General features: G+C 32.2%; 1 protein-coding gene across 1 annotated transcript in view; it reads left to right on the top strand.

Annotated features, from left to right (window-relative positions):
* LOC119607450 (obscurin) overlaps positions 1-14,552 on the top strand; it is a 33,968-nt gene that overhangs the window by 7,955 nt on the left and 11,461 nt on the right. Inside the window, exons 7-11 of the mRNA XM_037961354.1 lie at positions 9,364-9,456; positions 10,461-12,843; positions 13,600-13,872; positions 14,060-14,302; positions 14,371-14,506. Coding sequence (XP_037817282.1) covers positions 9,364-9,456; positions 10,461-12,843; positions 13,600-13,872; positions 14,060-14,302; positions 14,371-14,506 — 3,128 coding nt within the window. The remainder of the gene's footprint in view (positions 1-9,363; positions 9,457-10,460; positions 12,844-13,599; positions 13,873-14,059; positions 14,303-14,370; positions 14,507-14,552) is intronic.

The following is a 14,552-nucleotide window of genomic DNA, read 5'->3' as shown; positions in this document are numbered from 1 at the left end:
TATTTTCTGTGTGGTCAACCCAATTTGTATTGACCACCAATTATCATTTAGCAATAATTTTATAAGATTTACAGAGATATTGAACACTGGTTAACAAGTTATATGCTTATACATATTTCAGAATTTTTCAATTTAAAAGCTCTCTAAAGTTTTTTCGTATATCGGACAAAAACCTGATCACAAATGCATAAACTAGTTCATAAACTACTCAGTAGACTTATCAATAAAATAATTAGAATACCAGTCCACATACTAGTCAATAGTTAGTTCAGTTCAATTCAGTTCTAGTTCAGTTCTAGTTCGGGTCTAGTTCAGTTCTAGTTCAGTTCTAGTTCAGTTCTAGTTCAGTTCTAGTTCAGTTCTAGTTCAGTTCTAGTTCAGTTCTAGTTCAGTTCTAGTTCAGTTCTAGTTCAGTTCTAGTTCAGTTCTAGTTGAGTTCTAGTTGAGTTCTAGTTCAGTTCTAGTTCAGTTCTAGTTCAGTTCTAGTTCAGTTCTAGTTCAGTTCTAGTTCAGTTTTCAGTTCTAGTTCAGTTCTAGTTCAGTTCTAGTTCAGTTCTAGTTCAGTTCTAGTTCAGTTCTAGTTCAGTTCTAGTTCAGTTCTAGTTCAGTTCTAGTTCAGTTCTAGTTCAGTTCTAGTTCAGTTCTAGTTCAGTTCTAGTTCAGTTCTAGTTCAGTTCTAGTTCAGTTCTAGTTCAGTTCTAGTTCAGTTCTAGTTCAGTTCTAGTTCAGTTCTAGTTCAGTTCTAGTTCAGTTCTAGTTCAGTTCTAGTTCAGTTCTAGTTCAGTTCTAGTTCAGTTCTAGTTCAGTTAGTTCAGTTCTAGTTCAGTTCTAGTTCAGTTCTAGTTCAGTTCTAGTTCAGTTCTAGTTCAGTTCTAGTTCAGTTCTAGTTCAGTTCTAGTTCAGTTCTAGTTCAGTTCTAGTTCAGTTCTAGTTCAGTTCTAGTTCAGTTCTAGTTCAGTTCTAGTTCAGTTCTAGTTCAGTTCTAGTTCAGTTCTAGTTCAGTTCTAGTTCAGTTCTAGTTCATCTAGTTCAGTTCTAGTTCTAGTTCAGTTCTAGTTCTGGTTCAGTTCTAGTTCTGGTTCAGTTCTAGTTCTGGTTCAGTTCTAGTTCTGGTTCAGTTCTAGTTCAGTTCTAGTTCAGTTCTAGTTCAGTTCTAGTTCAGTTCTAGTTCAGTTCTAGTTCAGTTCTAGTTCAGTTCTAGTTCAGTTCTAGTTCAGTTCTAGTTCAGTTCTAGTTCAGTTCTAGTTCAGTTCTAGTTCAGTTCTAGTTCAGTTCTAGTTCAGTTCTAGTTCAGTTCTAGTTCAGTTCTAGTTCAGTTCTAGTTCAGATCTAGTTCAGTTCTAGTTCAGTTCTAGTTCAGTTCTAGTTCAGTTCTAGTTCAGTTCTAGTTCAGTTCTAGTTCAGTTCTAGTTCAGTTCTAGTTCAGTTCTAGTTCAGTTCTAGTTCAGTTCTAGTTCAGTTCTAGTTCAGTTCTAGTTCAGTTCTAGTTCAGTTCTAGTTCAGTTCTAGTTCAGTTCTAGTTCAGTTCTAGTTCAGTTCTAGTTCAGTTCTAGTTCAGTTCTAGTTCTGGTTCAGTTCTAGTTCTGGTTCAGTTCTAGTTCTGGTTCAGTTCTAGTTCTGGTTCAGTTCTAGTTCTGGTTCAGTTCTAGTTCTGGTTCAGTTCTAGTTCTGGTTCAGTTCTAGTTCTGGTTCAGTTCTAGTTCTGGTTCAGTTCTAGTTCAGTTCTAGTTCAGTTCTAGTTCAGTTCTAGTTCAGTTCTAGTTCAGTTCTAGTTCAGTTCTAGTTCAGTTCTAGTTCAGTTCTAGTTCAGTTCTAGTTCAGTTCTAGTTCAGATCTAGTTCAGTTCTAGTTCAGTTCTAGTTCAGTTCTAGTTCAGTTCTAGTTCAGTTCTAGTTCAGTTCTAGTTCAGTTCTAGTTCTAGTTCAGTTCTAGTTCTAGTTCAGTTCTAGTTCTGGTTCAGTTCTAGTTCTGGTTCAGTTCTAGTTCTGGTTCAGTTCTAGTTCTGGTTCAGTTCTAGTTCTGGTTCAGTTCTAGTTCTGGTTCAGTTCTAGTTCAGTCTAGTTCAGTTCTAGTTCAGTTCTAGTTCAGTTCTAGTTCAGTTCTAGTTCAGTTCTAGTTCAGTTCTAGTTCAGTTCTAGTTCAGTTCTAGTTCAGTTCTAGTTCAGTTCTAGTTCAGTTCTAGTTCAGTTCTAGTTCAGTTCTAGTTCAGTTCTAGTTCAGTTAGTTCTAGTTCAGTTCTAGTTCAGTTCTAGTTCAGTTCTAGTTCAGTTCTAGTTCAGTTCTAGTTCAGTTCTAGTTCAGTTCTAGTTCAGTTCTAGTTCAGTTCAGTTCTAGTTCAGTTCTAGTTCAGTTCTAGTTCAGTTCTAGTTCAGTTCTAGTTCAGTTCTAGTTCAGTTCTAGTTCAGTTCTAGTTCAGTTCTAGTTCAGTTCTAGTTCAGTTCTAGTTCAGTTCTAGTTCAGTTCTAGTTCAGTTCTAGTTCAGTTCTAGTTCAGTTCTAGTTCAGTTCTAGTTCAGTTCTAGTTCAGTTCTAGTTCAGTTCTAGTTCAGTTCTAGTTCAGTTCTAGTTCAGTTCTAGTTCAGTTCTAGTTCAGTTCTAGTTCAGTCTAGTTCAGTTCTAGTCTTCTAGTTCAGTTCTAGTTCAGTTCTAGTTCAGTTCTAGTTCAGTTCTAGTTCAGTTCTAGTTCAGTTCTAGTTCAGTTCTAGTTCAGTTCTAGTTCAGTTCTAGTTCAGTTCTAGTTCAGTTCTAGTTCAGTTCTAGTTCAGTTCTAGTTCAGTTCTAGTCAGTTCTAGTTCAGTTCTAGTTCAGTTCTAGTTCAGTTCTAGTTCAGTTCTAGTTCAGTTCTAGTTCAGTTCTAGTTCAGTTCTAGTTCAGTTCTAGTTCAGTTCTAGTTCAGTTCTAGTTCAGTTCTAGTTCAGTTCTAGTTCAGTTCTAGTTCAGTTCAGTTCTAGTTCAGTTCTAGTTCAGTTCTAGTCAGTTCTAGTTCAGTTCTAGTTCAGTTCTAGTTCAGTTCTAGTTCAGTTCTAGTTCAGTTCTAGTTCAGTTCTAGTTCAGTTCTAGTTCAGTTCTAGTTCAGTTCTAGTTCAGTTCTAGTTCAGTTCTAGTTCAGTTCTAGTTCAGTTCTAGTTCAGTTCTAGTTCAGTTCTAGTTCAGTTCTAGTTCCTAAAAGTAATTAATTTCATTATTATAAATTAATGGAAATTTAGACGTTTTCATTTCCTCTATTACTACTGTAGTCATTAAAAACATCACCACCAGTACTTGGTCCTTCTTTCTTTTTCGTAAACAACACTTGTTGCCACAACAGACAACAATTAAATCTATTCATAGATTTAATTAACAACAAAATTCTTTACATTTACAACAAACAATTAAAACCAAGAAAAAAAGCTCTTAATGAATGAAAAAGTTCAAAATCCTTAAGGGCTGAGAGGTGAATTTACAAAATTGTAATTTTACAGAATTAAGTTGTTTAAGAGAAAATAATTAAAATCACAAAACCAAAATTTTACAAAATGTTTAAATTAAAAGTGGTAAAAGGAAAAAGCGAACACAATTGTTTTTCATTTTGCGGCTGTTTTTTCGTTTTTAATATTTTATTTGAAATAGAGCTAAAGACACATAATATTTATATTTAGATTTCCACCAAAAAATGAAAATTAAAGAAAAATAGAAATGAAAATCTTGTTGAAGCTTTTTTTCAAAGTTCTAGTAGAGCATTTTAGTCACTCTTTAGACGTTCGAGTGTACGTGTCGCGCTGAAACACCGTCTATTTGGATACAACGTGTTGGATATATATATTTTTTTTTAAATTTTCAAAATCTTCTCTGTTACTGATTCTAGCAGAAGAAGAAGCATATATAGATATATATTTTCTGAACCAGATACATATATTTCCAAGATATTCTAAATAGATATATGTACATTTATATATTGTATTTGTAGACGTCAAGTTATATTCAAATACATTCAAAAATATATATTTGTACTTGTGTGTGTAGTTTAAAGAAGTGAAAAAAATCCCAAAAAAAAAATAATTTATTTATTTGAAAAAGTATAAAAAAAAATTATATAAATTCAATTGAGAAAAAAATTGCAAAAAAAAAAATAAAATATTGAAGTTTTTAAAAGATTATTGTAAATTTATATATATATGTGTACTGAGCATATATAGACAATATAATTTACATAAAAGTGAGTGAAAGCTTGAAGTCAAATATTGAGTATTTATTTTGCACATCTCTAATCATTCATATGGAAATCATTAAAAAATATTATAACTTAATATCGGGTGACTTATAAAAATACTTTGTATGTAGATATAGTAATCATTTTATGAACTTTTAAAAAGAAAATATTATTTAATGGACTCTTAATGGACTTTTGTTTAAGAAAAAAAAAAAAAACATTGAAAATGAAAAGTGTTAAAAAAGTACTAAAAGAAATTAAATTGTATATACAATTTTGCATAATTTTAATTTTTCTATATTTATTTGAAAGTGTACAGTGAAAGCTTTTCTAACTGGACTTTCTAATGGCGGCATATTTAAAAAAACAACTTTTTGGAATCTCGCTGTTTTAACACTACTGTGCCCATATTTCAAATAATTTTTTTTAAATTCAAATATTCCTTTATGTTGTAGATGACTTTTTATATTTGGCTTTTTTGTTGTTTTACTTTTAAATAATGTCTGATTTTATTTGCCAGTTGTATTCTTAAACGCCCACTAATATTTCAAAATGATTATTCTAGGCCAAGACTTTTTCGTATAAAAAATATATAGAAATATCATACATTGATGCCACATTTTTTGAAAAATCATTCTTGTTTATTTTTTAAACATTTAGCAGGGTCGTAAATTATTTGTTTAGAAAAAGAATTTGTCAAATTATAAAGTTTTTTAAAGATATATTGTCAACTTGTCTAATGTTGACAATGTCAAAAGTAGGTTTTCATAATATTAGAACAGATAAACTAGTCACGTGACGGGTCACTTATGGTGATGGACTGCTTCTTGTAAAGGTCTTATAAGATCTAAAAACTTATGATAATCCATACATAATTCTATTTGGCAGTTTAGATTACCAAGTTAGTTCGATTCGAAATAAATCTAGTTGGAAATATATTGAAAAATAGAAAATTTCTATTTCAGTTTTAGTTCAGTTCTAGTTCAGTTCTAATTCAGTTCTAGTTCAGTTCTAGTTCAGTTCTAGTTCAGTTCTAGTTCAGTTCTAGTTCAGTTCTAGTTCAGTTCTAGTTCAGTTCTAGTTCAGTTCTAGTTCAGTTCTAGTTCAGTTCTAGCTCAGTTCTAGTTCAGTTCTAGTTGAGTTCTAGTTCAGTTCTAGTTCAGTTCTAGTTCAGTTCTAGTTCAGTTCTAGTTCAGTTCTAGTTCAGTTCTAGTTCAGTTCTAGTTCAGTTCTAGTTCAGTTCTAGTTCAGTTCTAGTTCAGTTCTAGTTCAGTTCTAGTTCAGTTCTAGTTCAGTTCTAGTTCAGTTCTAGTTCAGTTCTAGTTCAGTTCTAGTTCAGTTCTAGTTCAGTTCTAGTTCAGTTCTAGTTCAGTTCTAGTTCAGTTCTAGTTCAGTTCTAGTTCAGTTCTAGTTCAGTTCTAGTTCAGTTCTAGTTCAGTTCTAGTTCAGTTCTAGTTCAGTTCTAGTTCAGTTCTAGTTCAGTTCTAGTTCAGTTCTAGTTCAATTCTAGTTCAGTTCTAGTTCAGTTCTAGTTCAGTTCTAGTTTAGTTCTAGTTCAGTTCTAGTTCAGTTCTAGTTCAGTTCTAGTTCAGTTCTAGTTCAATTCTAGTTCAATTCTAGTTCAGTTGTAGTTCAGTTTTAGTTCACTTCTAGTTCGGTTTAAGTTCAGTTTTAGTTCAGTTCTAGTTCAGTTCTAGTTCCAGTTCAGTTCTAGTTCAGTTCTAGTTAAGTTCTGGTTCAGTTCTAGTTCAGTTCTAGTTAAGTTCTAGTTCACTTCTATTACACTTCTGGTTCAGTTCTAGTGCAGTTGTTACAGAATAAAATCAAATAGATTCTAATATGAAGGGGAATGGTTTGTGTGTTGTACAATAATATAGAGAAGGCTGTGTCCCCTAGATGCAACTGAAATTACACTAAATTAGTTCCGTGACAAGTTTTATGATGGTAGGGATTTCTTTCAATTCTTTATATGATAGTTGCAGATATTTAAACTAAACAAAATCAAATACTGCACAACAAATTTTAATTAATAATTTTTTTGTTTTGAAAATTTTTTAACGTTTTGTTAAATTATTTTATTCTTAATCAATTTGCTCAAATATCCCGTAGGTACGCTTCTGTTTTTCTGGTGTATTTAATTATTATTTACACAAAAAATAGTAATAAATAAAAACGCCACCCAAACAACAAAAAAATATTTTTAATTATTTGTATGTACTTTTTTTATTTTATATGCACACTTATATGTATGTAAACATTTTGTACATACATATGTATGTATGAGCATTTAATTTCTTTTGAATTTTGATATAGTTTATTGCCTTTCAAATACTTTTTTTGCAAAAATGTTTGCCAAAATTTATTTTTATAACAAAATTAATTGCAAAATTGTAAATACCACAAATATAATAATTTAAATTAACACATTTTTCATAAACAAATAGTTTTATTATATTTCACAAAATTGTTTCAAAATTTACAAGTAATTGCATTAATCTGGCAACACTTTTCCACCGTTAACTGTGCCATTAATTTTGACGAAAACAAAAATTATTTATTTATAATAATAAAAAAAAAGAAAAACGCACACAAAATATTCAAACATATTAGAGAATTTAAAAAAATGTTTTTCTTAATTTGTTGTTTGTTTGTCTAAATATTTTTAGACTTTTTTATAACAAAATTTTGTTGTTATCTAATAATGAAGGCCAATAGATTCATATATTTATGTAGATATGTACATATGTTTGTATATTGAATATTTAAACCACAATTTGTTGCAAATACAGATTTTGTAAATAATTTTTATTTTTTTTTTTTTTTAGAAAAATATTTAACTGGAACAGTAATAAGAATTAAAAGCTGTAAATGCATTTTTCTTGTTTTTGAATATTATTTTCAAAATTTATTGACATCTCCACATAATAACGGCACACAAGTGTTGTGCATTTGTCAAAAATTGACAAAGTTTAAAATTTATTTATTTGGCTTTGCTGTTTTTTAATGACTTTGGAAATTATTAGTCCATGTTTTAAATATTTATTAATAATATTTTAAAATTTGTTGTAAAAAATATTTTTTGGTAATTTTTTGACATAATCATAATTTTTTAAATAATTTACATGGTACAATAAATCTGTTCCAAGGTAAACTCAAAACGTCAAGTTGGTAAAACTATTTCTAAGGTGATAGCTTATAAAATCTTGTTAAATATTACAAGGTTTTTTTAGAATTCATAAAATATTATTGAGACCTTAATGAGTTATAATTGTAGGAATTAAATTATTCTTTTGGCGAATCTAAAAATGAATATTATCTATTAACAGATCGGATAGTTTTAACAGCTCGTTTCTAGTTCCGTTAATGTTTAATTCAAGTTCATTTCTAATTCACTTCTAGTTCAGTTTAAGTTCAGTTCTAGTTCAATTCTAGTTCAGTTCTAGTTCAGTTCTAGTTCAGTTCTAGTTCAGTTCTAGTTCAGTTCTAGTTCAGTGCTAGTTCAGTTCTAGTTCAGTTCTAGTTCAGTTCTAGTTCAGTTCTAGTTCAGTTCTAGTTCGGTTCTAGTTCAGTTCTAGTTCAGTTCTAGTTCAGTTCTAGTTCAGTTCTAGTTCAGTTCTAGTTCAGTTCTAGTTCAGTTCTAGTTCAGTTCTAGTTCAGTTCTAGTTCAGTTCTAGTTCAGTTCTAATTCAGTTCTAGTTCAGTTCTAGTTCAGTTCTAGTTCAGTTCTAGTTCAGTTCTAGTTCAGTTCTAGTTCAGTTCTAGTTCAGTTCTAGTTCAGTTCTAGTTCAGTTCTAGTTCAGTTCTAGTTCAGTTCTAGTTCAGTTCTAGTTCAGTTCTAGTTCAGTTCTAGTTCAGTTCTAGTTCAGTTCTAGTTCAGTTCTAGTTCAGTTCTAGTTCAGTTCTAGTTCAGTTCTAGTTCAGTTCTAGTTCAGTTCTAGTTCAGTTCTAGTTCAGTTCTAGTTCAGTTCTAGTTCAGTTCTAGTTCAGTTCTAGTTCAGTTCTAGTTCAGTTCTAGTTCAGTTCTAGTTCAGTTCTAGTTCAGTTCTAGTTCAGTTCTAGTTCAGTTCTAGTTCAGTTCTAGTTCAGTTCTAGTTCAGCTCTAGTTCAGTTCTAGTTCAGTTCTAGTTCAGCTCTAGTTCAGTTCTAGTTCAGTTCTAGTTCAGTTCTAGTTCAGTTCTAGTTCAGTTCTAGTTCAGTTCTAGTTCAGTTCTAGTTCAGTTCTAGTTCAGTTCTAGTTCAGTTCTAGTCAGTTCTAGTTCAGTTCTAGTTCAGTTCTAGTTCAGTTCTAGTTCAGTTCTAGTTCAGTTCTAGGTTCAGTTCTAGTTCAGTTCTAGTTCAGGTCTAGTTCAGTTCGAGTTCAGTTCTTGTTCAGATTTCGTCTTGATCTAGTTAAGAAATAACTAGACTACGTTCCATCAAGAACGTAAGAATATTGAAAGACTAGAACTTTTAGCAAGAAGAAGACTTTAAGTGTTTTTACACACTTATTTCTTTGAGTGTAACGCCACTAATTAGCGATCGGCTGCCAAAATATTATTACAATTATTACAAAATATTACAAGACCTACCTCAATTGTGCATTTAAATACAAATTTTGAAATATGTAAACATATAAATAAATAACTAATAAATACAATGAGTGCAATCACTTGTAATTAGCTTTTAAACAATTTCCTTAAAATGTTAATACGATTTTAAAATTTTGAGTGCAATTTTAGCATTTTCTCGATTTGTTTAAATTTAAACAAAAATTGCAATTAGATAAAGGAATCTGTATTTTAAAATTGTATATGTATATGGAGAAAAAAGTAAACAAGATCTTATTGATTCATAGTTTATACAAAAATCTATTTTTAAATAATTTACATGGGCGATCATCATTATATACATATATATTTCTGAATAGATTTGTTTGCAAAAACGAACACAGTAATTTTAAATCATTTTATTTTTGCCAATTGTGGGTGTGGATAATTATAAACAATGTTCAGAATTGAACTAATAAAAAAATATGTATTAAGAAAAACAAAAATGTCATACTCAACATGTGGGCGAATTGGTCATAATATGAAAACGTCATAAAATATTTCACTTCTGAACATGCATCATTATTTCCTATTTTTTGCCAATAGAATTTAGTGAATTAAAATTTTAATTATTAAAAATTCTTTTCAGGAAATTTCGAATAGATATAACGACGAAAAAACTTTGAGTGAACATCTTAAATTGCCCATACAACGAATTAACGATTATCAACTTTTATTAAAGGTTTGTATGAAATTATATTCAATTTTTATATGATTTACAAACAATAACAATTACAAACAGATATAACTATATAGAAAATTTTCCACTAAAGTGCGATAAAGCAGTGATTTTGATTGTCAAGTGCCTTTATAATGTTTCCAGGGGGGAAGTTTTGTAATTTGAAAAGTTTTCCCCTTTTGAAATGTGTTATAATTTGATTTTTGTTATACTTTTTATTGAATTTAACAAATATTATATATCACTTTAGTGGAAACATTTAACCCGATATTCATAAAGATGACAATGGTTTATACTGTTATAAACCATTGATAACTTTACGAATCATTTGTGAATAGCGGTATTAGTCAATAATAACAGTAAAACTATAGCAAACATACTTGGTACAATATTCTCATACATTTAAGTACAATTACTTTTAATATATACTTCCCAATAATAAACTAGAATCCTATTTCCACAACTCCAAAGAATTAAGTTCCTTACTCCTTACTTAATCCCAAGAAAACGAGCACAATTTAGTAGTTTGAAAATATATTTTGTTTAATATTTTAATACTAAAACATACAAATTTACACAAAAAGTAGTTGAAATGCTTAAAGCTTACAACACTTTAATAATTTGACACTTACTACATATATAAATCTATAAGCTTTTGTTTTTTGAAAACGAAATTTTTACCCAAAAACTACAAATTCTAAAGGAATACTTTAGCACTTCATTAATTTACACCTCTGGTCACAATTTCAACACTACACCCAACTCCCCACTATAACCAATGCTTATACTTCCCAAAAAAACACAAAAAACTACATATATTCCCTAAGACAGAGGAATCACTTCATAAACCACTTCTTCACTCATTCAACCATCCACAAGATGGCTTCTATCAAATTCTAATAAACATTTTCACCACAAAATAAAACACTCAAGAAATGTAAATTGCTAAAAAAACAGAAAACAAAAACGAAAAAAATCGTCAAAGAAAACTTTGTTTTATTTCACAGGATTTGCTTAAATTCTCACTGAGCTTAAAAGAAAACATTAAAGATATCCAAAAGGCTTTAGAGTTAATGCTTAGTGTTCCTAGCCGAGCCTATGATAATACATTCTTGAATAGCATTGAGGGTTACCGAGGTAATATTAATAAAATTGGACGTCTGCTTTTACACGAATGGTGGACGGTGATCGATAAGGAGGGCAAGGCTCATGAACGTTATTTATTCCTATTTAAGTCACGCGTGCTAATCTGTAAAGTACGCAAGATAAGTGAGAAGCGTTCGATATTTGTATTGCAAGAGATAATAAAAATACCCGACTGTACGGTAGAGGAGGATACGGCGAATAATTTAATCAAGTTCACCGCCAAACCCAATGCTAAGGATGCCCAGCATTTGCCCATATGCCTAAAGCCTCATGGTAATGATCAAAAGGATATACTAAAGAAGTGGTATACGGAAATTTGTACTCATATAGATAAAGAAGTTACTTTACAAGAACATAAGGCCGACGATTTACGCATAGATTCTACACAAATCCTACAAGAAACCATTTTAAATTTGCCGCAAAAGGCCGAAGCCTATAATCCCGATACTAATATAAAAGCCTCCGATGTGGCCAAAGATTATTTCCTAACTAAAGAGGAAAAAGAACGTTATCAGGCTGAATATCAAGAGTTATTGCGTTTGGAACAAGAGTCCATAGAACGTTATAATAAAACGAAATTGGAAAGTTATCAGTCGGTGCAAAAATCATCGGTGTCTAGCAAAGAAACCAGCCAGCATTCGGAAATACAACAAAGAACCGAAACCATATCGAAAGTATCTCAACGGACAGATGGTATTGGGCAGCAGATAACGACACAAACACAATCGGTTCAAGAGCAAGAAAAAGTTGTTGTAAAGAACGATAATATTGTTGAGGCACAAAGATCAGCAAATGTCAGCTGTTCTCAAGAAACAAAAACTGAAATTGTAAATAAGGAATCAGCAACACAAACTGTACAAGAAGCTCAAGCCAAAGAAAGTGTAATACAAAAGACTGTTAAAATAACAGAACCCAAAGAGGAGCCTGTACCAAAACCGGCACCGGAACCTAAACGGGAATCTCCCAAACCCTCCCGAGAATCTCCTAAGCTTACTAAAGAGGAGCCTTTAACAAAAGCGGCCGCTGAACCCAAAAGAGAATCTCCCAAATCGGCCAGAGAATCACCTAAGCTTACTAAAGAGCCTTCAAGAGAATCTCCTAAACCTAAGAAAGACTCTCCTAAGCCACAAGAGTCACCTAAACTGACCGAAGAACCTGCTAGAGAATCTCCTAAGCCTAAAAAAGATTCACCAAAACCAAAAGAAGCTGCCACACCAACACCCGAAGTACCAAAGGCGACACATCAACAAATAACTGCCATTAAGCAGGAACAAAGACAAGAATATATAGAATCATCTTCTAGAGAAGAACATAAAGAAGAGATAACCCAAATTGCTGCTAACATAACTACAGAGACTGAGATCTTACCACCCTCGTATCCAGTTGAGGAAATCGACGAAAATCTTGGTAAGAATGACACGCCTATAGAAGCAATATATGCGTCCCATGCTTTTACGCCAGAACCTTTGCCAGTTCCCCAAATCACAGTTACACAAGATATTATACCCAGAGTACACAAACCCATACAGCTAAAAGACATTGTTGGCTATCAGGAGTCGATCCGGCAAGCGGCTGGAGGTGAAGGAAATCCCAGTGGATCTGGTGGCCAACAAAATGTCTTTAATATCTCTGATAGCGCTTCGCTTAGCCAATGGAATGATCGTCTTTATAACATACAAATGGGACGTGATGGCTTTGGGGATGGTGCAGAACCACCCCAGCCTCCCATGCCACCACATTCTGTACGCATGCCCGGTTTTTTCCAGCCATTACCGCGCATTTCATACGAAACATCTATTGAAATTCTGATAGTTAAAGCAAGTCCCCCTTCGCCACCCCCACCCATAACACTGATACCACGCGTTGTGGTGCTCAACGATGCCTTAGAGATGAAATCACAAAATTTCCTAGAGGGTATTTATGAAACAGATAGCTTTGATACTTCCTTGCGTACGGCCAAAAAGAAAATCAGATCCATTAAGTCGACGGTATTAAAATCGAAAGATTCCACCAAGTATGCCGTGGATACGGTGAAAAAAGCTACTGCCCGAGATTTTTTGCATATCTTTACGCCACCCATTAAGCAAAAAAGACCCATTTATGAAATAGTTGAAGAACCATCTAGAAGTGATGTCGAAGATGATTTCTCCGAATCGATGTATGGTGATCTGCACTCTGAAGTAAGAGAACATAGTGTAGCACGTACCGAGGATCATTTGTCGGTGACATCTAGAAAACGTTACGGTACCTATATAGAAAATGTTAATGTCAGTGTCAATGTTTCTTAAAAGTGTTGGGTGTGTTTGTTTCGTGTCCTCCGCCCCTCCCTTCAAGTCGTAATGCTGCCAACAAGAAATTTATGCTGCTTTTAAAAGCTTCAGCCTAGATTTCTTGCTAGTTGGGTCAGATAGTTTGCCATAGTGTTTTTCGAACTTTTATATAACGTATTTCCCTTCATCCATGTCTTGTAATCATTTCATGTATGTAGTTAGTTTTTTAAATATGTATACATAAGTACTATTTATGTAACTGTGTTTTCTTATAATCTATTCAAAATTTATTTGTAGTTTCGATGTCTAGCAAAATTATTCTATCTTACTTTGGAAATCAAACTTTTACTCGTACACCTGTATGTTTGTTTCGAAATTTTGTCAAAAATACTTATTTACTTGTAATTAATACCAAATTTTATTTAATTTAAACAAAAATATAATCTAACAATAAGCTTTTCTTCTTATTCTTTCCCCCTTTCTCAAAATTCCTCCACACATACAAATTTCTGGCATATTCTATATCTCCACAACCACCACCACCATCATCATAATTATTATCATGCACACTGAAAAAAATTATTTACTATAATCATGGCATGTTTTGAAAACTACTTCATATAAAAATTTGCCTTATGCTGACGCTGAATTGCTGAATTTGCGAAAATAAAATATAAAACTAAAAAAAAAACAATGTGAAAATGCTTGGTTGCCTTTGAGAAATCTGTAGACAGTAGAGCACGCGATTTCTCGAGGGGCACCTCGTATGATAGTCTCGCTGAAGTAGATGCACTTAAACCACCAAGAAATGTTTTAGTTGGCAGCACTAGTACACTACTACGGTCACACAGTCGCTTAGAAGATCGTCCTTATTCCCGTCAATCAATAGCATCCGTTAGAACTCTTGGAGCACGCTCTACCACATCCCAAATGGAGGGCCGTGCGCATAAATCGATAGATAAACCTATCGTTATGAAAATGCTAAGATGTGCGCAGGTTCAACGTAAGTGGTTTGCAAAATAAATATTTATTGATAAAAAAAGTGAATGTGAAAAAAAATAATTCTAAATATTTAGCTATAAATATTTATGTATGTATGTATTTGCATATGTAGACATGAATCTGTGTACAAATCTTTGGAGCTATTGTGTTCCGTTATTAATAGTTATTCTTTGACGGACATTTTTTAGCTGGTGAACCCGCCCACTTCGAAATACAATATAAAGAAAAACCCGGTTTGGTAGTTTGGTTAAAAGACAACAAGCCCTTGGATGACGTATTAGCTGATCGCATCACCCAAACTGAAGCCGCGATGAACTCATATCGCTTGGATATTAAAAATTGCAGTGAACGCGATACTGGCGCTTATACTGCTAAAGCAACAACTGGTGCTGAGGTCACCACTTGTACAGCTCAATTAGTAGTTGGACAAGGTGAGTTAACGGTTAAAAAACTTTAGGTTAAAAACGAAAATTTAAAATTTCCTTACTAAAAATTACAGCTGCCGAACATGATGAAAGTAAAACTAATGTGGCTCCCATTTTCTTGGTCAGCCTTAAGGATGCCGAGATGTTGGAGAATACCATGTTCCGCTTCCTGATCAAAATTATGGGTGATCCCAAGCCCAAAGTAGAATTGTTAGTATTTAAACATCTAATGAGTAATCAGTAATAATTAATTTCC

Source organism: Lucilia sericata, unplaced genomic scaffold, assembly GCF_015586225.1.
Source record: "Lucilia sericata isolate MDLA Ls3-8-SP2 unplaced genomic scaffold, ASM1558622v1 Contig000696F_arrow, whole genome shotgun sequence".
Lineage (NCBI taxonomy): Eukaryota > Metazoa > Arthropoda > Insecta > Diptera > Calliphoridae > Lucilia > Lucilia sericata.
The sequence above is the reverse complement of the archived record's forward strand: the minus strand, read 5'-3'. Positions and strand labels throughout refer to the sequence as shown.